Here is a 22125-nt window from a genome sequence, read left to right as displayed (position 1 = left end):
GCCCCACCCCGCCCCGGCCTCGCGGAAGTGACGCGAGGGCGGGCGCAGCGCGGCGGCGGAGACGGCCATGGGCAGGAAGGAGCGCGGTGAGCGCGGCCGGGGGGGAGCGGAGCGGAGCGGGCGGGACGGGGGCGAGGGGGCCTGAGCGGGGCCCGTCACAGCGCCGGCTCTGCCCTCAGATAAGAAGAAGTCCAAGAAGCGCCATTACGACGACGACGAAGACGATGAGGATGAAGCTGCCGGGAAGGAGCCGCAGGAGGCGGTGCCTTCGGCGGCGGGGAAGCAGGTGGAGGAGAGCGGCACCAAGGTGGACGAGTACGGGGCCAAGGACTACCGGCTGCAGATGCCCCTAAAGGCCGATCACCACTCGCGGCCGCTCTGGGTGGTGCGTGTGCGGGGGAGCCGGGCCGGGCCGGGCCGGGGGCAGCGTGGACACGGGCAGGGCCGGGCGGATTCCCCTGCATGAGCCGGGACATGGTCAGGGACACGGGCAGGGCCGGGAGGATTCCACCTGTAGGAGCCGGGACCGCTGCGGGCCAGGCCGGAATGTGCGGGGGGAGAGCCCCGCCGTGGCCTTGGAGCGCTCGGAACGGAGTTTGGGCGGCTCGGGTGGCCCCTGCAGCCCCTGGGGAGGACACGCGGGACGGGAGACCCTGGGAGTGCCGAGGGATCTGCTCCCACCCCAGCACCGTCGGACTGCCGGGTCCCCGTTTCCGTGGTGCCGTGGAGCACCCAAAGCCAGGCGTGTCAGGCAGGACTGTAGAACAGCCCGTAGAAGCGCGTTGACTGACGGACACGAGTGGAATTCGTTGTGGTGGTGTTGCAGCAGCAGGGTTTGTACATTGCAGTGAAACAGGTTCAAGACGGGATAGTCTCATCTTCCGTGACTGGTGCCGTTTGTTTTCTCTGCCCTGAAACGGACCTCAATAAACCAGCCCAAGGTCTGGCCAGTGGTGCAGCATCTAGAGAAGAGGTGGTCGCCCTGCCAGCGTCTCCAGGGTGCCTGTCACTGAGTGCTGTGACACCAAGTGCCTCCTTTCCTCACCCATTCATTCATTCTGTGTAAAATGAGCGAGGGGTTTTGTAGTTTCAGGGGAATGGTGCTGGAAGCTCGCATATGCTCAAGCCATTTGTTTAGCATTAAAAAAGGACAAATACCCCAACATATCTGGAAAAACTTTATCAGTCTGAACATGGTTTATTCTTAATGCTATGAAGTGACATGGGCAAGACAATGTCTGGACCCTTTCAGAAGACAAAAACTACATGTTTCTGTGTCTCCTGTCTTCATTTTCTTGTAACTTTGTTAGGGCAAACCTTTTTTTTGAAACCTAGTGATGCTTTACTACCTAAGTAGCAGATTGTCACTACGCCATAATGGCTGCCTTATAGGAAATCACTGATTCATTCAAGAAGTACTGTTGGGCCCTCAGTATTTCTTTTTATTTCTGTAGGCTCCTGATGGCCATATTTTTCTGGAAGCCTTTTCTCCTGTTTACAAATATGCACAGGACTTTTTGGTTGCCATTGCCGAGCCTGTGTGCAGACCGACCCACATTCACGAGTACAAGCTGACTGCTTACTCCCTGTATGCTGCGGTCAGTGTTGGCTTACAGACCAGTGATATCACTGAGTATTTGCAAAAATTGAGCAAGACTGGTGTTCCAGAGGGAATAATTCAGTTTATCAAGGTAAGGCTATTTTATTGACATTGGAAATATATCTGTTGCTACTAATGAAATCCTTTCCTGCTGCCCCTGCCTAATGGAGTTACTCGGTTTTAGTAACTGTCTTATTCTGTCACTGTTTCAAGAGAACATTGTCTTTTGCCTCTTTCAACAGCGTATTGCTGCACAGACACTATTTTCATATCCCGTGGGGGGGTTATACCTTTTTTAAAAAAAGTGTCTGTGTAGATACTTTCAGCCACTAGGAAATTGTGTGTGGGGAAAATTTCCTCAGATTTGTCCTGGAGAAAGATTGTGAATGTGGGAAGCAGTCTGGAATAGCCAGGCACTCTAAGACATAGCCTGCCTTATCTTCCAAGTAAGTTCTCACAGTCTTGGAAGTAGATTGGAATTAGGTCTAAAACCTGAGTATCTGTGACTGATCTGCATGAGATGATGCGAGCATCTTCTGAAAATATCTTTTTAGGTTTATTCCACGAGGAGAACAGCATGGCAAGTAAATGTTTTGTGATAATGTTCTTCCCCACAAAGCCCTTAAACCCATTGCAGCACTTGGTTCCAAATGTGGAGTCACTCTTTTGCCTGTTCCTAATGACTGCTGTGTTTGTTTGTAGCTGTGTACTGTCAGCTACGGGAAGGTGAAGCTGGTGCTGAAACATAACAGGTAAGTGGTTTCTTCCTGAACTCGTGTCAGGGGAAGCACCTCAAATGCGGACCTGTGCATGAGTGAGGGCTCTCGGTAGCTCTTGAGTCTCCCATCTCCCAGCTGAGTGTAGCAGCTCTCAGTACAGGCCCACTTTTACAGTTGTTAGAAGTATTTAGTACATTAGCCAGTGAATTCAGTGAGGATGTCCTGGGCTAGTGCTTGTTATCGCTACATTTTTTAAAGTAGGTTGTAAATTTGATGTCCTAGCTCTTTTTGTATTGCTTGGACTTGCAATATATGTTTGAGGTTTTCAGATCACTATTTCATTCCTTCCTTCCTAATTTACATGAGCCTGGTTAGGCAAGTTTTTCACAGCTGTTCTGCAGTCTCGTATATTCTGACTTGTAGTCCATTACTTAGGAAAGATAAGCAGATTCACTGGCAAGAGATGGATGCTTGTGGCTGGGTTGAATTTGACTTGTTTTAAGCCTAGAGGATAATGCTGGAAGGGACCTCAAGAGATCAGCTTGTATGCCTAAACCTGTGATTCTGCAGTAGGGAGAGGAAAAGGAAGGAGACAGTAGGAACCTGAAGCCCATGTCTGTACCTTGCCTGTGTTTTCTCTTTTTCTCCATTTATTTCTTTTCCTAAATTCTCTGTTGTCTGACAGCCATAGGTAAGCTCTGGGACTATAATGCTGTATTTGTGCTGTTGCTTTTTTGAACATGCTGCTTTGGGTAGAACTAGCACTGGTATTACTGGCAGGCTCTTTTGTTTCTGAGAAAAAGATTTCTCTCATGCCACTACTTAAGTCTCTCTTGGCTCATACTTTAACTGTAATCTCAAATCAGTCATTGTTGATGAATCTCCAGGATGCCCTCATTTTACATTTTTAGGTGGTTTATGTTTTGGAAGTTTTGAATTTTTGTCTTTTGGGCTTTTTTTGGTGCTGTGGGCAGGACTTTAAAACACCACATCCAGTGGTTTTTTTTCACAAACTCACTTCAATCTCAAAAATCCTGACTTCTGTCGCATATCACAAATAAGACATGTATGTGAGAGCTGGCAATTCTGCTGGAGTTTTCCCACTTATGTTAGAGAACATTTGAGCAAGATGGATAACTGCAAAGTACAAAATGCTTTTGGTATGAGGCATCTTTTAAAAATTTTGGTTGCCATAATGTCTCTATTTTTAAATTAGCCCCCCAGGATTGGATGCTTGAGAGTGCATCTGGGACAACTCTGTATTTAAGCATTTTTGCCACTCTTCTTGTGTGTTATTCAGTTGATTAGTTAATAAAAACGTTTTTCTTTGTTCTTTTAGATATTTTGTGGAAAGTACCCACCCTGATGTCATTCAGCAGCTTCTGCAAGACCATGTAATTAAAGAATGTCGTCTGAGAAATGCTGAGGGTGAAGAAACAGAGCTCATTACAGAGACATTCACGAGTAAATCAGCGGTATGTTTGGGCATGTTTTAGAACTACTGCAGTAAGATCAAGGACCATAAACTCATTATTAGATTGGAGTGGTTATTGTTTGTTCTGTCAGCTTGGTTCTACCAGCAACAATCTCTGCCTCTTTAATGAGCACAAATCTGGGTAGGAGGGGAGGCCAGAGTAAGTCTCTAATGAAACCCTTGGTGAAAATTCATGTCCATCTATTTCAGATTTCCAAATCCAGTGAAGGTGGCCTTGGTCCATCAACATCACAGGGAACAGATACTCAGAATAAGCCAGATGTCCCAGCTGACTTATTTGAGTTTTATGAACAGATGGACAAAGATGAGGAGGAGGAGGAGGAAACACAGACAGTGTCTTTTGAAGTCAAGCAGGTATGACTATTTTAGTCTCTGCATTTGTAGCTTTGGGAAATGTGCCTGGGACTTGCACATCAGGAAGAGAACATAATGGGAAGTACTTTTTGGTAGGGGAGAACAGTGGGGGACATTAACATTTCTTTCCTTTTGCCTTCCAAAATCTTAAAATCTTCCTGCAGGGGTGGCAGGCTGGGTGTTGTTCCTTTACTGCATGCAGAGCACAGTGCTCACAGGCTCAGGGGCTGAGCGAAGTTCCTGTCACATGTGGCTGAGTGTTGCTTTGTGCAAGACAAGCTAGAATTCAGTGGAGGGCTGCTGTCAGAGCTTTTTTTTACTTTTTTTCCCTCGTGCATTTGTTTTGTGATTCATGTTTGCAGAAGGAACTCTTGGTGGTTCCGACTTGATCACTAAGGAAGGGGACCTGGCGGTTGGAGTCCTTCCTTGACCTTCAGAGGGCTTTTGTAGAATTTCTCAGCTTGTTTTTGGATTTGGTGATTCTAATGGTGTTTTGCTGGGAGAAAAAGAATTTTTTATAAAAGGATAACTTAGTAGCTGTTTTGTTTATTTTAAAACACTCAAACCAAACCGACAACCTCTTAGTGACTGACTCAGCCTGTCATTGTGGTGGAATAACTTCCACACCATATTCTATACCGGAGTATGGAGGTTTTCAGGAAGACAGGCAGCTTTAGTAGATCCCTCTGTGTAACACACAGAACCCTTTGTGTCTGTTACTGAGCTCATTTTTGTAGCACTTCAGGGTGTAGTTCAGTCATTGCCAGATAAGCAACACATATGAGATGAATGTATTATGCTCTTCCATCCGCCTAAAAAGCCCTCTCTAATAATGACTTATTTAAAATGTTTGAGGGGGCAGGGCTAATCACAGATGAAGTTCCTGGAATAAACCTTAACTCTTTCAGACTCTATAAGTGTAAAAAATAGATGTAACTTCACTTGGTACTGTATAGTCTAGTTTTTAGGGAAAAAATAAAGAAGTAATTCATATGTGGCAAATTTACCATCTGAAGCTTTGTTTCCTCTTCAGGAGATGATTGAAGAACTTCAGAAGCGTTGTATCCATTTGGAGTACCCCTTACTGGCAGAATATGATTTCAGAAATGATTCTGTGAATCCTGATATTAATATAGATCTGAAACCTACTGCTGTCCTCAGGCCCTATCAGGAGAAAAGCCTCAGGAAGATGTTTGGAAATGGGCGAGCCAGGTCTGGTGTTATTGTCTTGCCATGTGGTAAGTTTCTGTGTAGGTACTTAAAAGTTTTGGTTTTTATTTGCGTTTGGTAAAGGGAATTCCAAATATGACAGCTGCTTGGATTTCATGCAGCAGCAGGGACTGTTCTGGAACCAGTGTGCAGAGTCCTGTTGGATTTTAGGAGCAGGTGGCAAAGCTGTGCTGAGGGAGAGCCGGTGAGAGCTGAGTTGGTGTCTCTGCAGGGACTTCAGAGCTGATTGGTGGCCATGGGACCTGCAAGTTACCGTTCAGGCTTTCACTGTGCCCTCTGTCAGCTCTGCTCATCTGCCAGTGAAATGTAAAGCTGTCATCATTGGGATCATTTGTTCCTTGGTTGGAACAGGGAGACTGGGTGGACTTGGAAATACAAATGTAGCATAAGGCAGTTGGGATTCTAAGGCAGAAAAAAGCTTGTGTGCACAAGTTCTGGGCTGGTGAGATTGAGGAAGAAATTACGACTGTGCAGACTGGGACAACCTATGGGAAGCAATGGAAAAGGAGAGAACAGGAGACTGTGCAAGTGCCCTTGATGTTGAGGGTGGAGGAGACACAGTGGAGATACGGTGAGTGCTTGAGGGAGTGTGCAAGGGGTGCTGGAAGAAGTGTGAAGGAGGAATGGGAAGATCGAAGGACTTGCTTTGAGGGGAAGTGCACATAACTGGCAGGGTTGGAGAAATAGATCACCCGTGGAGTAGCTTTCTTGTAGCCATCTCTAATTTAATATGCTTTTGAAATTAAAAAGCATTAAAAAGATTGATTCTAATAATCAAAGCTATTTTTTACAATTATTTTCTTGAGAAAACCCAATTGTGTGTCCAGTAGACAATCCACTTACTTTTTCAGATGCAAATACTGCATTTTTTTAAGACTGCTGTAGCAAAGAAACAGCAATGAACTTGCCCTTGCATAGTTTCATGTCCCCTCAGTTTTCCTTTGCTCCTTTGTTTTGTTTCCATCCTACTCCAGTGGTACCTGAGAGATGACAAAGAATGTCATTCCTCTTGCCCTGCAGGTGCTGGCAAGTCTCTCGTTGGAGTGACAGCTGCATGTACTGTCCGCAAGCGGTGCCTGGTGCTTGGGAATTCTGCGGTGTCTGTAGAGCAGTGGAAAGCCCAGTTCAAGATGTGGTCCACCATCGATGACAGTCAGATATGTCGGTTCACCTCTGATGCCAAAGACAAGCCCATTGGCTGTTCTGTTGCTATCAGCACATATTCCATGTTGGGGCACACAACAAAAAGGTCCTGGGAAGCTGAAAGAGTAATGGAGTGGCTTAAAAGTCAAGAGTGGGGCCTTATGATACTTGATGAAGTACACACTATCCCAGGTAAGGAAAGGACCTGCAAACCTTTTGTGTTACATATGATGTTAATGTCAACTCTGCTCTTCTAGAAGTGGTGTTTTTTTGCTGGTTTTCTCCATGATTCATGTAGTGAATAAAACCATGGCTTAGGGTTTTGAGACAAGTAAACTGCCTTGTTCTACTTTTTTTTCCCATTTTTTCCCCCCTGCTACTATGCAGTTTAGATTACCATTAGTTTTCTGAAATCCTTCCAATTGGACACTGTGGATTCTGTAATGGCAGTGTAAAGTACAAGTTCTTCTCTGTAGGTTGATGAAGTGCTCTTAAAATACCTGAATTACATTTGTATAATTTTGCTCTATAAAATCCTGTAGATGCATTTGAACAGGAGAGGAATTAATGTGCCTTCTTTTCTTCTGAGATGCAGTGGCACTGCAGGGTAGCTTTTAATACCTATTTCATCTCTATATAATATGAGTAACTATAGTGATTACCATCCAGAAATAGCTGTTGTCTTTGAAATTACTACATAATTGAGATCTATACACCTGGAAAGCAGTAATGTAGTTAGTAGATTTCAGAAGTAGACCTTGATGATTAACTGCCATTTTATTGAAGTAGCACAGTGCTGCTGCTGTTCTGTCACTTTTGTTCTTGCTTTCATAAAAGTCAAGATACAGCATCTCCTCTGTGATTTCTAGTGGTACTAAAGATGAGCAATTCTGCCATATCCTACAAGTCCAGAACGTGGCAGTCAGCCAAGAGTCCTTGTGTTATAGTTCTTTCTAGAAAATGATACAGACCTAAAGCCATGCAACTTCTGAATATACTAATTTTCTCCTGGAGAATGTGAAATAATGAAGATGTCAGGTTTACAGGGATTTTCAGAGTACACTGACAATGCAAACTAAAGGTGCTATCAGTGTGAGGTTTAGCTGTAACACAGATTTGTTAAGTGTGTATGTGAAATGGGGTACAATGCTATGCTTGCTCTGTGTTCAGGAGTTGATGAAAGTGGTGTTTTAAGTTGCAGTATTTGTCTTCTAAAACCATTCAGGAAAGTAAACAAAAAATTTGTCTTGCATTTCTTAGCTAAAATGTTCAGACGTGTGCTCACTATTGTACAAGCTCACTGTAAACTGGGGCTGACTGCTACCCTGGTCAGAGAAGATGATAAAATTGTTGACCTCAACTTCCTGATTGGACCAAAGCTCTATGAAGCCAACTGGATGGAACTGCAGAACAGTGGCTACATTGCTAAAGTCCAGTGTGCTGAGGTGATGGTCTGCTTTTTGGTACTTCTAGTGTTTGTTTAGTATGCTTATAAGTTTTTGTTATTTTTTTAAGCAATATATATGAAATTATAAGTGTTGAACTGGTCTTGTTCCTCTTAAAACAAAGAAGGATAGTAGAAATTTTAAAAAAACATAAGAAGACACCTAATTATTTCAAGCCTGAATGTATGAGAGTGAAACTTGAAAACACAACTGGTTCTCACCATTTCTTTCCAATATAATGGTGTGACGTCTGTTCCTTCCAGCATATGCACAAGAGGAAGATCTGATATCAGAGAAGGGGAACTCTATCACACAGGCACATTAGAATGTTGAAGTAATCTTTGTGAGTCAGACTGAAGATCTAATTTAATGTATCTGTCATCTCTGAGAATTGACAAGGTACTTAGGGAAGAGTATAAAAGCAGGGCAAACATATCTGTTACTTTTCCTGTTACTTCTCCAAGCTCTCCATTATTTATGAGCTGTACCTGGTTCCTGTGTAAGTATCTGTGGATTGCTTTTTCTTCAACTTGTCCAGGCTCCCACTGAATGAAAGTTTTCACAGCTGCAATGCACTATGGTAGTTTCATAACTGTTTCCTGTCTCTCTGGGTTTTGTGTTTTTTTCCCCGTTGTTTGTGGGGATTTTCTGTGTTGTTTTTTTTGTTTGTTGGTTTGGGTTTTTTGTCTTTTTGTTCTTAGTGTTACTATTGTTGTAGTTTATTTAAAGCCAGTCTTGCAAATTTCATGCAATTCTTCCCAGCTCTGGTACCAGAATAAAAGATTCAGATGCAGGTCAGCTGTCATCCTTTTTGAACACTGCAGACTGGTTGTAGAAGGAAAAAAACGCCACTACTCTGAACTCAGAATGCAAGTGTAGGGCACCTAGAAAATAACCAGGTTGAAGGGAGAGTAACCTGACCTCAGATTCAAATTATCCCATTAAGGCACTTTGGTTAGTTCTGCCTTGCAATTCTTCTCAGTTGCTGAACTGCCCCCTTCAAAAGTGAAACATGACTTTCATTTTACTGTGAATGATGGGAAAATTCTGCAACTTTATGTCCTTTAGGCCACTATATTCAACTAAAATTGAATGGCACTACCAAAAGCAGACAATAAAACAACACCAATATTGATGGCTGATAAACAAGTCCAATACATGCACAACTGCACTGTGTATTTGTTCATGTTTTCTTGATGTGTTGTTGAGAAGTAGCATCTTTAGTCGACTTGGCTTGTTGTCCACAGCCAGCAAAGGTGTCTGGTTCACAGTTTGAGCGTGGTCCTTCCAGAGAGAAAAGAGCACTTTGCAGAGAGAACAGAGCCCTGTCCAGAGAGGGCAGAGCTGCTGTGTGATGGGGCAGGTAATGGTCATTGTGGGTGCTGCTCTTTCACTGCTCTCAAAAAGAATGAGCAGTACAGTTGAAAAAGTTACATGAAGTTTAGAAACTAAAGACAACAAACCTGTTCTTTACCTGTATTTTCAGAGTTTTTTTAGCTTGGAGTGTGTGTCTTGCAAAATGCAAATATTAAAATATCATTGGGGTGAGAAGTAGGTCTTACCATATTCAAATCCAGGAAAGGGTGCAAATACAAAGTATATTGGGTTGGCCATGTAGTCAGAGGCATTGGGCAATAGATGGCATTTTTTACTGTAGTCAAATAGTATTCATATTTCATTGTCACTTTGATATAATTCTCTTCTGATTCAAGAATTTTAAGGCTTTCATATAGACAGCATGCAATAACAACAGAGTTTATTCAGTGCGTAAGTTAAGGAATGAAACAAGAATCGTCTAGCATTTAACTCACTGAAAAAATGTTTTAAACAGAAAATTAATTCTTAATAGTACAGAAAAATTCTTGTTGTTGAAATAAATTCCTGTAAATTATCACTTAACTTCCTCAGCTGAATGCTGATTATTAAAGAGGCTTTTCTCTGCAGTATTTTGTTAGTTTATGTTGTGCAGTTGATATGGTGGAATAACCCATGTACAGCAGAGTGAATGTTTTCTAAATTACATGCCTTATGGATAGTGTCATTTTATGCTCGATAATGTCTTTTCCTTGGCATGAACTTGTAAATTTCATTCTTCTATTTTGATGCTACAGTAGAAAAAAATAAGCCTAGACTTGTGAAATACTATGATAGTTATTTACATAATAAAATAACTGCTTAAGGAAGTCTATTGAAAACTTCTAATCAATCCTAGTTTTTTGGAAGTTCTAGGCTCAATAGCAGTTAAAATAAAGGTCACTCCTTTGGGTATATGAGAAGAGATTGGTAAATTTGTTTTGTAATGAAGACTAAATGGGTCTCAGCTTTCAGAATATGGGTGAAAATCTTTATGGAAAAAGTTTTGACTGCTGTGACAGGGAGATTACACAGACAATTCATTCCTTTAATTGCTCTCTAAAAAGCAGTGTGCTCATTAAACCATTCAAGTATGAAACATAAAGGAACTATCACCTTTCAGTCTTGTTCCAGTCCCACTGCCTGTTTCTGTCATGGATTTCATTGCCAGAACATTCTGGAAGGCTGAAACATGAATGAGGTTAAAGAGATTTTAGCAGTGCTGGAGACTACACTGACTGGTACCTTTCATTTTGTTACAGAAATTACTGTGTTAAAATCTGTGGCCTGCTCTATACAGAAGGTCCCAATGCATTATCATCCCAATGGCTTTTCTATTCCCACTGGAATGAAATCAGTAAATAACGGAGGGTTACTTTATGTGTGTATGTTCTGTAATTCTAGGTCTGGTGCCCAATGTCACCTGAATTTTACAGAGAATATGTAGCTATCAAAACAAAGAAGAGGATACTGCTGTACACCATGAACCCAAATAAATTCAGAGCCTGTCAGTTCCTGATTAAGTTTCATGAGCGCCGGAATGATAAAATCATCGTATTTGCTGACAATGTGTTTGCACTGAAGGAATATGCTGTCAGACTTGGGAAGTAAGTGTTCACAATGATGGCACTGCTGTTTTCCTTCTTCCATGGAAATTTCCTTTCAATCTCACAGCTTTCAGTAATCTTTGATATTTCTTGTAATGCTTTGATTTAAAACTCCAGTCCTCCTGTATCAAAAAAAGCTCAGGAGGGTATTTTTGGATGGACATTACTGGCACTGAAACATTATTTTGGTGTAGAACTGTTTGAAAAGAATCTCTGTTTAGCACTTGTTTCAAAGGAGTTCAGATCCAGGATTTCTGTGAAAAACAGTATTTCTCCATCTGTTATTATTGTTGTTGTTGTTACTGTCATCATCATCATCAGGGGAAAAAGGGAGAGGTCCTAAAAATATCACTAGAACTGTTTCCTGTAATAGATGGTAGCTTACCCTGTCTCTGAGACACAGGTTTCCAAATACACACACTCTGGATCTTTGAAGATCTTTTGGGACCCAGGCCCTTCCTTTTTCGGTTCTCAAAATGTCTCAACCCTGTTTAAAAAATCTACGACAGACTTTTTGGGGATATTTGCTGTTCCAGGACACTACCTAGAACTGCTGTAATTGTTCAATAAACTAAAGGATATTTCTCCTGAGAGTTCCTCAGTTACCTTAAATGACTCTAAGTGCAGTTATGGAAGGTTGTACAAATAGAGTTTAATAAGAGGTCTAAGAGGTCAGTCAGCGTCAGCATGTTTGTAGGGTTTGGGTAGGGATGATCAGGGAAAGTTTTCCAGGATCATGCACAGCAATTATTGGGGAACATAAGCATAGAAGTTGGACTTATCTTTTCTTTGACAAGTCCAAATAATGCCTTGCTTGCTGGAAGCTGTGGGGCGTTTTGGTGGTTTGTGATTTCATGTCTAGGCATTTCAGCAGTACTCCTTAGCAAAACACAAGCAAGCCTTGCAGTTTGCAAATTCCGTTTTCCAACTTCCAAAATGCATGATCAGTTCTGAGTGTAGTTTAAGAGCTGTGTTGTGCTGGCGTGCTGTGACATCAAATAGCATGCCAAGCTAATGGTGCTGGATGAATTCCAACACCCGTGGTCTCTTTCATCATTTTTTTAATCTGTCTGGACAGAGATTAGCTGTAATGATGCCTCTGGAATGTCCCTAGCAGTGTTCAGTGCACCACAGACAAAGCCTTTAGCAAAGGCCATGCTGGGAGGGGGTGATGCTACGTAGCAGAGCAGTCGTAAGTGGGGTAGAAGTGTGGCAGGAAAACCAGTTGAATGAAGCGTAGGTGCTCCCTCTTTGTGTTCCTGAGTGAATTCTCTGTTTCTCTCATCATTTATGAAGCTCTAGGTTGTCTGTCAGTGTTAGAAAAAAAGGAGATTTGTGGTGCTGGATGAAAGTGAGGGAGTCTTTGTTTTAACCAGAGAATTTTGTATCACACTTTGCTATGAGGACGCTAAAACAAAGGGAACTGCTGGCTTGGGCAGGGCAGGAACTACATGTGTGCAGAGAAGAGAGCAGCAGGTGGGTGGGGGGTGGTGCCGAGGCTGCCTGCCTGGAGGGAGCACAACTTCCACTCACTGCACTTCTCATGGTATCATGCAGGGTGAGTGGGCTCTGGAGGAAGGGAGAGGTGGCCAGGGTCTGACTGTCCCTGCTGTCTCCTCCCTTAACCCCCTTTCTGTTGGTACTGGGGGACCATCAGGGAAAAACCATGAACATGACAGGAATTATTTTGACTGTAATTTTTGGGGTGGTAGAATTCAAATTTACTTGGCCAGCTTTTCCTCTGTCATGAATCTGTCATCCAGTATAGAATAGCTCATGTGCTGACTGGTTTTACTGGTGTTAGGAATATGTTTAAATCACTGTTTTGAAGGACTGTGCCTCTGTGGTTTTCTCAGTTAATGGGAGAGGGATCTGTGTTTGCAAATCCCTCAAATGTCTTTTTGCTGTGAGGAAAACAAGTCGTTTAAAAAATCCATCTAGCATTGGATGTTCCAGTTTCAGGAAAGTACTCAGTTCTGTGTCAGCAAATCACTGTCACATGGGATCTGGGTGGGTTAAAATGGAGGATTGAAAGCCAGGAGTTTTGGGGTTTTCTGTTCTTAGTGTAAAATATTTAAATCCCTTTGTGGTGGCCTTAAGAAAAGAAAGGCTCACAAATGCTTTAGTTTCAGTTTAAATCTACCATTTAAGTTTTGGGGATTAAAACCATCGCAATTTAAATACTAAATTAAATTTCAAAGGAGACTTAAAATACTACTGAATGTTACTAATTGAATAATAATGATATTTTTTCAGAACTGACTCATTTGCCATTTTCAATTTTTAGCTGTATTTTTCTAAAAATCTGGTTGAATACACTAAATAGAAGAATTAGATTAGAGGTGACTAGGGTTTTTTGCTACAAAACCCAAACTAGAATAAAGTTTGTAGCAAAGTAAGAGGAGCCAATGCACAGGAATTAGTTGATAAGAATAGAAAACCGTAGTACTATGCACTGCATGTTTACATTCTGCTGCCATTCATGTATGTGCAATATTAAATGTGAAATGAAAAATTTGAACTTGGTTCTTTGTGTTAAAAATAATATATGGAAATATGAACAAAATAGAAAGTAGAACTTGATCCCTGTTGTTTGAAGATGCTTATTAACCAACATTTGGAAAAGTAATGCAACAGATGACAAAGCAGTAGCTGTGGTATCCTGCAGGCCTGATTTTTTTTTTGTCTGGGTTTTGCTGTTTCAAGCTTTTTGATTTTTTCAACTCTGCTCTGAAAACAGCCAGACTCTGAAAATTCATAATAGTCCAAGTTCCTCATGAAGTCTGAGTGTGACTGAGAGTGTGTGTGAGCCTTCTGGACCAAGATACTAAATATTCCATGTGATTCATTGCCAAACGTTAGAAACATGAGGTGAAATGCCACTGTGAGCTGCTCAGGGAATGTCTGGGACCTTGTTTTCATTTCAGTAGGCCCAGAAGGTATTAGAAGGGGCAAGAGGTTAGCTTTAAAAGCAACAATAATTTTCCCAGAACAACATCCAGCAGCCAGTTTGTGACACTCAGTGTGTCCTTGATGGAGAAGCCTGGATTTTCAAGTGTTTAAATAGGAAGCAAAGGTTGCAGATCTCAATGTGCTAACTCAGTACATTTGAGGAAAAAAACCCTCTTTATTTTAACAGCTGCCTTCAATCTCTCATGTAGGCTTAGCAAATGTGTTCAGTCTGTTGATGTACAGCTTCATTGGTGCATGTAATTGCAAAATATTCGTGATGGTCAGAATTTCTTTCTGGCCAGCTGGGTTGCTGCAGAGGATTCCACAAACCACTTGACAGCTGCCATGAAGAGCCAAACAAGTTAAAAGTAAATTGAAAGCTGTATCAAAATCTATTTTGTTTATCCATTCATTTAAGTGTGCTCCCTTTTATGGTACCTCATAAAAAGAGAGTGAGAAATTTATATAATTTGCATATGCTTTGTTCTTTTCAGACCCTATATATATGGTCCTACAGCTCAAGGGGAAAGAATGCAAATTTTACAAAACTTCAAGCACAATCCAAAAATCAACACTATTTTCATTTCCAAGGTAAGTGAGGACATTTCGCTGTGTCCTCATACCTGTTTTCAGAGTCAACTTTAAGTTACATGTGCATGGTGTGCATTTGACATCTTCATAGCTCACAAGGAAGGGTGTGCTTTGGTGATATGTGGAAATAAGATCCTGCTCAGAGGCTGTTGTTCTTTTATAGGTGGGTGACACATCCTTTGATCTGCCGGAAGCCAATGTTCTCATCCAGATTTCATCCCATGGTGGGTCACGAAGGCAGGAGGCTCAAAGACTGGGACGAGTGCTGAGAGCTAAGAAAGGTAAAGGAGATGGTGGTTGGGCTCTTGGCCTTGGATCACAGTATCCTAGAGCAGCAGAGACACTGGATGTCCAGGATGTTTCTTTATGTTGCCCTTGGATTATGTTTTAGTCAAAAGAGAATATGCCTATATACCTGGAAAAGAAAATGAAGCATCTTGTGGATCAGCGAAGCTTAATGATGGGGAAATTTCCAAAGGACAAAAAAATTGAAAGAAAATGAACGTTTTGTTCTTTGGCAGTTTTTTCACTTTTTCTTTCCTTGATAATTTCCTTGATGTGAAATATTAAAGAATCATAGTATTACTTTGAAAAGCAAGCCTATAGAAAGCACATTTTTGATAAGGCAGATTACTTGCTTTTAAAAATTGCATTTGCTTTTCGATTAGCATATTTTTGCAAAATGTGGCCAAGGAGTTTTTTGTTTAGAAAAATGATTCTTAAACCACTTTCTACTCACTGTAAAGCTCTGCACACACCCATTCTGTGCTTGGTACAAGTGACGCTTTGTTTGAAAAAGTGTAAAAAACTCATGTTAGTGAATTAACAAAGGTTTAATGAAACCCTGGGTTCTAAGAGAGAACCTGTGTCCAATTACCCCATTGACCAGAGACCAGTTATCCTATTAGTTTGTAAGTTCAAAAAAACTGTTAAGTTAAAAAAAAAATTATCAGCAGCCTGGTATATCCTGGACTTCATACAGCCCTGTGAATTCTTAGCTGAGTATCTTTGTCTTTCTCTTTGTAATACAAAAATACTGCAAAGTCTGGTTTTCATAGATAAAAATTTCCCTTTGTCTTTTTCTAGTAAACTTTTTTGACATATATTGCTTTTGACTTCTTACATAATAGACTTAAAATAATTCCATCTTTCACCTTGCCTAGCAGAATAAAGAAGCAGGTTCTACTCAGTGTGTTAGTCTACATTTCCTTTTCGTTTTTTTACTTTTTGCCTATTCTCAATTTTAAGAACAAGAGTAGGAGTTCCTATGCACTGTCAGTCTACGCAAGGTCTGGTGCAACTAAACTTTGCAAATAGTTTTTGTGTCAACAACTTGCTGAAACACCTGTTTTCAGTATTTACTCCTTTTTTTCTTCTTTGTTGCAGTGTTCCAAATGGAACTAATGCCTGACTGATTTTGTCTCCCTAGGCATGGTTGCAGAGGAATACAATGCCTTTTTTTATTCTCTTGTATCCCAAGACACTCAGGAAATGGCATACTCAACAAAACGGCAACGGTTCCTTGTGGATCAAGGTTATAGCTTCAAGGTAACTTGTCCCTTCCATTTATTATTATGAGCATTATTAGGCTCAGGCCCTAAAAATTTAATTTTCATATTCATTCCTTTTAGTTATTTGGTCAAATATTTGAGAATTCCAGTTGTGGAATGCATTAATGAAGGTTTTTCTCACAAGCAAGAATTGTGCCAGTATTGTTTGATCATCTGTCTTATTGTGAGGGCAGATACAGGAAGCTCAGTACAGCCTCTAGAAAGGGAAGTGTCCTCATGTCAAACCAGGCACCCACTGGAGTGCAGTGCATGTTCCTTGCATGATTGTTTTACATTTTTGCTGTTCCTTTGACCATCTGTGCAGGTCTCCCCTTACACATTATCATACTGGCTATGCATAAAGCCTTGTTGTTGGGTGTTCATGTCATAGTGGCCCAACAGCAATTGGTACAACTTCCGAAACTTCAAAAGTCACAAACAGTTTCCACAGAGCCCCAGTCTCAGACCAGTATTTCACTATGGGGAGAAAATCTTTTTTCCTAGTGGATAAAGAGATCATGACAGGCAGGATTCATATCCTACATTCACACTTCTGACTCTGGGAATTCTGAGTTATGTGTCTGAAGTGTCTATCAACCCATTCGTAAAGCAAATACCTTCCAGGGATCTTTCTCCACGTGCCAATCCTGTGCACCGTTTCCACAGTGCTCCAGAGGCCGCAGTAGTACAGAAGACCAGTCAGTGATACAGTGGCTCTGTGTTCACAGTAACATTTTAACTAATGGAGGTCTGTGCTCTATGATTATTTAGCCTCCACCAGCAGTTTGGCCTTCCTCTTTTAATTTTCTCTGCATGGAATGAAGGACCAAAATCACTGGGTTAAATGTTTATTGATTTTAAAAATGACTGGATTTACTGCAAACAAAGACTTTCTGCAGAGTAGAAATCTTCCTACCTACAATTCAAACATACTTCTCCAAATAGAGAACATTTTCAGTGTTGACAGTGTAACAGAGCCATGCCTTGAAAGCTAGAAGTTTCCCCTGAAGTCTCTTTTGTGAAGGACTGAGTGCTGTCTCATTTCTCCAGAAAAACTTGATTGATCACCCCCTCTACTTCAGTTTATTACATATCTCTCTCTATGTTATCTTCCAAAAATAAAATCTCACTTCACAAAGCTCCTCTATTTTACAGATTTCATGGTGTATCTCATTTATTTTTCTTCTAATGCATGGGTTGTCCCATGTATTCATCTACTAGGCTGTTAAAGGCAGAGGAGTATCATGATAACTCTTGGGTTTAGGTACATTATCCCTTTACAAAACTGGAGCTTATTGCTCTGATTAGAAACCTTCTCAAGGAGAAATATTGCTGAGGAAAAGAATAAAAAATACGACTCCCGTATCTGGCCGTCTGCGTGAGGGACTGTGCAAGATCCCCCTCAGCTGCAGCTGCTGTAATGAGCAGCCCATTAAAGAGCTTACACCAAAACAGACTTGTCACAGTCTTTATAGGTGAAAAACCTTGTTTTGTCTTGTAGTTAATGTACTTTGCCAAAGTTGTAGATCAGTACCAACCTGCAGTTAATTACAGCAAATGCATCTATATGGCTTTAGCCAAGTAGATTAGAGCAATCCCTTATACTTGAATGCCTTGGATTCTAGAACTAAGAAAAAGGTTAAAATAGAGGGATTTCATTTTGTAAGGAAGACTTAGTCCTAGGGGTTTTGGTGTAATGTGGGAGAAAAAGCAGTGCAAGTGGCCAGGTGAGTATCTGGAGCAACATTTTAGCTGACCGGTACTAGAATGTTCCTTATTTGCAGTTTAGGAAGAAAATATTAGAGTATATATTTTGTTTGCCAAACGTAGTCATAGCTGGCATCAAAGAATAGTAGGGAGGAAGAAACTTCTTCATTCCGAGCAAGGATGAACTATACATATGTCATTCCCAGCAGATGTCTGCCTTCATATTCTTCTTTAGGTAATTATTGCAGTGCTGATGTCTTCTTCAGAATTCTCCTGAATTACTAAAAATTCATTACTCTTTTAAAAGGGTAACAGTTTTTACTTTTTTTTCAGAACTGACTTACTTCTTGCCATGTCTCAATAGCTCCATTCTCTGCCTTTCATCAAAACCAGCACTGGAATAATATTTTTTTGCTAAATCACATATTTTGTCTTTGCTTCTTAAATGTCAGCATTATCATTACAATTTGCTGCTTGGAGTTTATAGCTAGAAGGGCTTTTTGTTAGCTAAACAGTTTCATTAGTCACTGTATTGTGTTTTTATTTAGAGGCTGAATGTAGGACATACTAAATTTTAAAGTAAAAGCAAAAGAACTGTGTATCAAGGAATTGAGGATAATTTTAAAATGGCATCTGTTGGACAGCTTAAAAAAATGATGCAGTGGGAATTCTTTCCATGTTAGCACTGTTTTGCAACTAGAACTGTAAATAATGCAATTAAATTGATTTTTATGACCCCTTCTTGTTTATTTTTGAGATGATCATAGTGCATATCCTTCTAAATAAACAGAAGGAGGGCCATGGTGTTCCTCTTGCCATGTGGTAGCACAGATTGCTTCCATGAATGGATTCTCAAAGCTTGGACATTTCTCAGGAAGACATCAAATCAGAGCTTGCTATTAACAACAGCTCAAGGCACTGATTATTTGTTCTAGTGCTTCCCTTCTCCCATCTTTTAAAAACAGTACTTTGCAGCTAATATGGATTTGTTTTACCTTAAACTGTATGTGTATTTTTTAATGAGACTTTGTGATCAGATCCAGCCCAGACTGCTGGGCTAATTAGTTTCTAATTGTATTGACTCAAGAGGTAAGCACAAAAGATGAGGAGGGGAAACACTGTCAATGGCTGAATTAGAATGCCTTGTTCAAAACCTTGTCATGTTGGAAACAGTAGGAAAACCTGTTGTTATATATAAACATGTTTACAGAATGCATTTAACTACAGGAAGAATTCTTGTAAAATTTTCAAAATGCTTCCAGTTAAGGAAGCAAGCTGTCTAATGTAAAGCTTTATAACAAGCTTGAGAGCTTTTCAGTCTTGAGAAAAGGTTTGTCAGCTAATGGAGTCCATGGCACTGCAGTGCCAGTAGATGGCACGTGTCCTGCACCCACCATTACCAGATAAGTTACTAGGAATTTCAAGGAGAACAAAACAAACATAAAGCTACCTGGTGTCTGGGTACACAAAGGCTGGAGTAGTCATTTTGCTCTGCTGCTCATGCTCTATTGAAGGTTACTGCACTGTCTCTCAACAAATGATTGTACGTCTCAGGGTTTTTCACCATATTGCTGAATGTTATTGCTAAAATTCTCAGTTTCTGCAAAGCTAGTGGATCATTTATGTTAAATAAAAAGTACTGGTTCTTAAACCAGCCAAATCTAGAGCCCACAACGTGATGCTGACCTTACAGTAAGTTAAATGTGCATCTGAAATACGTGTGCTTTGTTCAGGTTCTTGGACAAGCTAGTCTGAATAGTGTATAGCTGACATCCTTTGCCCAGAGCTTCTCTTCTTGCTTCTCTTCTTGCTTCTCTTCTTGCTTCTCTTCTTGCTTTTCTTCTTGCTTCTCCTCTTGCTTCTCCTCTTAATTCTTTCCTTTTTTCCTTCCTTTTTACTTTTTTCTTTTCTTTTTTCTTCCCCCAAAAGTTTATATTTTTCATTTCCAGCTATATGTGTGTGTGTGTATATATATATATATATACACACACACACACCACTTAGCAAGATTTTATATATGTCTGTGCAATCTGTAGTGTTAAACTGTTCAGACCATTAATAAAAGTTGAAGGCAATTCCAATAGGATATGAAATCAGAAATCCTTGGTTTGGTTTTGAATAGCTAACAGTGAGGAGTACAAGCCGTCACCTTGTACTGTGCTCTGTTTCTTAGGTGATAACAAAACTGGCAGGCATGGAGGAAGAAGAACTTTCATTTTCAACCAAAGAAGAACAGCAGCAGCTTCTCCAGAAGGTCCTGCAAGCATCTGACCTGGATGCTGAGGAGGAAGTAGTTGCTGGAGAATATGGTTCCAAATCAGCTCAGGTAATGAAGAATTCTCTGAAAAGGATGTCCACCCATGGGACAGAACTGGACCATTTCATTTCCATACATTCTATGTGTGATGTCATTGATGACCTCATACCTTTGTGAAACATCTGAAAATAATTTATTTTTGTAAACTGCATTAGCATTTAGCTGTCAGAATAATTCACTTGTTGGGCACTAGGAAGAAATTAGACATGGAATTCATGCCCTTCTCCATCATATTTGCAGAAGATGACAGATCTATTGTTACAGATCGTGAAGTCTATCTCCTAAGTCACATGTAATGAAAATATTTTTAAAAACTTTGAGATACAAATTTGTCACAGCACATACTTTTTTTGTGTGTCACTGTGCTCCTTGAATTATGCCCTCATTTCCTTATGCCCAGAGGGCAGAAGTGTAAGGGCCACTTTGTTCAAGAGAAGTACTTACTATTGTAGATAATCCTTTGACATTTTCAGCAACAAATATCAGAAAAATAAATAGCCTGAAACATGTATTGACTCGTTAAAATCAGGCTAGAGTGTGGTGGTTAATTTTTAGCTAAATGGCATTGCACTGAAATGCATTAGGAATTCTCACTCTAAGGTATCTTTCCATAGGAAACCTTACATATGTTTGTATATGTAGGGAGAGTGGCAGGCTGTGACTTGCTTTGTAGAAAATCTTCATAAGATAAAGAGCTTTGAAGGCTTTTTGGCATGGGGGTCACTTCAGTGGACAGAGCTGCCCAGGAGCCAGTGGGCACCAGCAGGTCAGAGTTGGTCTGTGATCACACACTTAAGCACGTGCTTACTCTCCTTGTTCCTGCAGGTGTCCCGTCGAACAGGCACAATGAGCTCGATGTCTGGAGCAGATGACACTGTTTACATGGAATACCACTCCTCAAGGAGTAAGGCATCTTCCAATAAACACATCCACCCGCTGTTCAAACGCTTCCGCAAGTGATACCCTTCCCGTGTGCGTTTTCTTAGAACTGTGGATCCATGTACCTATTGCCATAAGTGAAAAGACGGAGTTGAAATTTCTGACAGGTCCTCTAAAAGACTTTTTTTTATATGCATCTGTATAGCCAGGTATTTACTTAGCAGTGTATGTGCTCTCATGGATGAATGTGAAAGGAAAGAAGGAACTAAACCTTACCACAGGAATTATACTGTCCAGTGACTGGATCCCGGTTATACCTGTCTGGGTTTCAGGGTAATTAATAGATTTTATTTTTATCAGCTGAAGACCCTTTTCAGAAGAATTCTGAAAAGGTTTTGTAAATGAAGTTTGTACTGATGTTTGAAATATTATTTATCTGATTATTGTGTTTGCTCAACAAAATACTGGTTTTTCAGATGCTTAGATAAAAATCATTCACTGAGCTTAAAAAATCCTGGAAGGAGCACTTTACATGATGTTTTTAAACTGGGAGCTAATTTATACTTACAACTTAACCTATCTTAAAATTCTAACAAATTGGTCAGAAATATTTTAAAGTTTGAACACAAGAAAGAGACTCTGTCTCCCAAGTAAACTCAAGGAAAATATTAGTAAATACAATCAGTGCTCTGTTTATGTCATTTTTCTTGTTACTGTTGAGAAGTTGTTAAAATAAAAGCTGTTTACCTTGTCATTTGTATTCTATTTATTAGCCATGCAATAAAACCATTGTAACTGCTAAAGAGTGCAGTGTCTCCACAGAAGTTATTACTGAATCAAAAATATTCTGACTTCTAACAAGGTGAGTTGGAAGAATGTGTGAAGGAAAGATTCTTGAGTTTGGAGGTTTTTTTAATGAAGACTGAAATAGTCTTATTAGAGGAGAAATGGTGGTAGTTTGCAGCAGAAAAATGCTTTTTAAATAACATCTACCTAATACTGTAAGTTACACTACTTGGTGTTTTATTATGAGGTGGGAGGGGTTTTTTCTGATAGTTCGTAGAGCTTTATGATCAACATATGAAAGAACATTGATCTTGATGCATTGGTTCAAAAGAGGTTAGTATAAATCTTTACCATACTGGAAGGAGCATGTATGGTACAGCTATCCTGATTATATGAC

General features: G+C 40.5%; 1 protein-coding gene across 1 annotated transcript; it reads left to right on the top strand.

Annotated features, from left to right (window-relative positions):
- Positions 1-17: 17 nt before the first annotated feature.
- Positions 18-21745, top strand: ERCC3 (ERCC excision repair 3, TFIIH core complex helicase subunit). Its single transcript, XM_071562402.1, has 15 exons — positions 18-86; positions 180-385; positions 1455-1691; positions 2303-2352; positions 3659-3794; positions 4004-4168; positions 5202-5406; positions 6419-6733; positions 7802-7986; positions 10744-10946; positions 14393-14489; positions 14653-14770; positions 15919-16037; positions 19920-20072; positions 20889-21745. The coding sequence occupies exons 1-15, from the start codon at positions 68-70 to the stop codon at positions 21021-21023; spliced, it is 2343 nt and encodes a 780-aa protein (XP_071418503.1). The 5' UTR covers positions 18-67; the 3' UTR covers positions 21024-21745.
- Positions 21746-22125: the final 380 nt, after the last annotated feature.

The sequence above is a fragment of the Pithys albifrons genome, chromosome 8 (assembly GCF_047495875.1).
Source record: "Pithys albifrons albifrons isolate INPA30051 chromosome 8, PitAlb_v1, whole genome shotgun sequence".
Classification (NCBI taxonomy): Eukaryota; Metazoa; Chordata; class Aves; order Passeriformes; family Thamnophilidae; genus Pithys; species Pithys albifrons.
This window is presented reverse-complemented; position numbering and strand designations above follow the sequence as displayed.

Bases quoted from the DNA above. Each gene is read 5' to 3' on its own strand.
- ERCC3 (XM_071562402.1), top strand. The intron at 5,407-6,418 runs GTAAGTTTCTGT...CTTGCCCTGCAG, and splicing joins TGTTATTGTCTTGCCATGTG to GTGCTGGCAAGTCTCTCGTT. The intron at 10,947-14,392 runs GTAAGTGTTCAC...TGTTCTTTTCAG, and splicing joins TATGCTGTCAGACTTGGGAA to ACCCTATATATATGGTCCTA.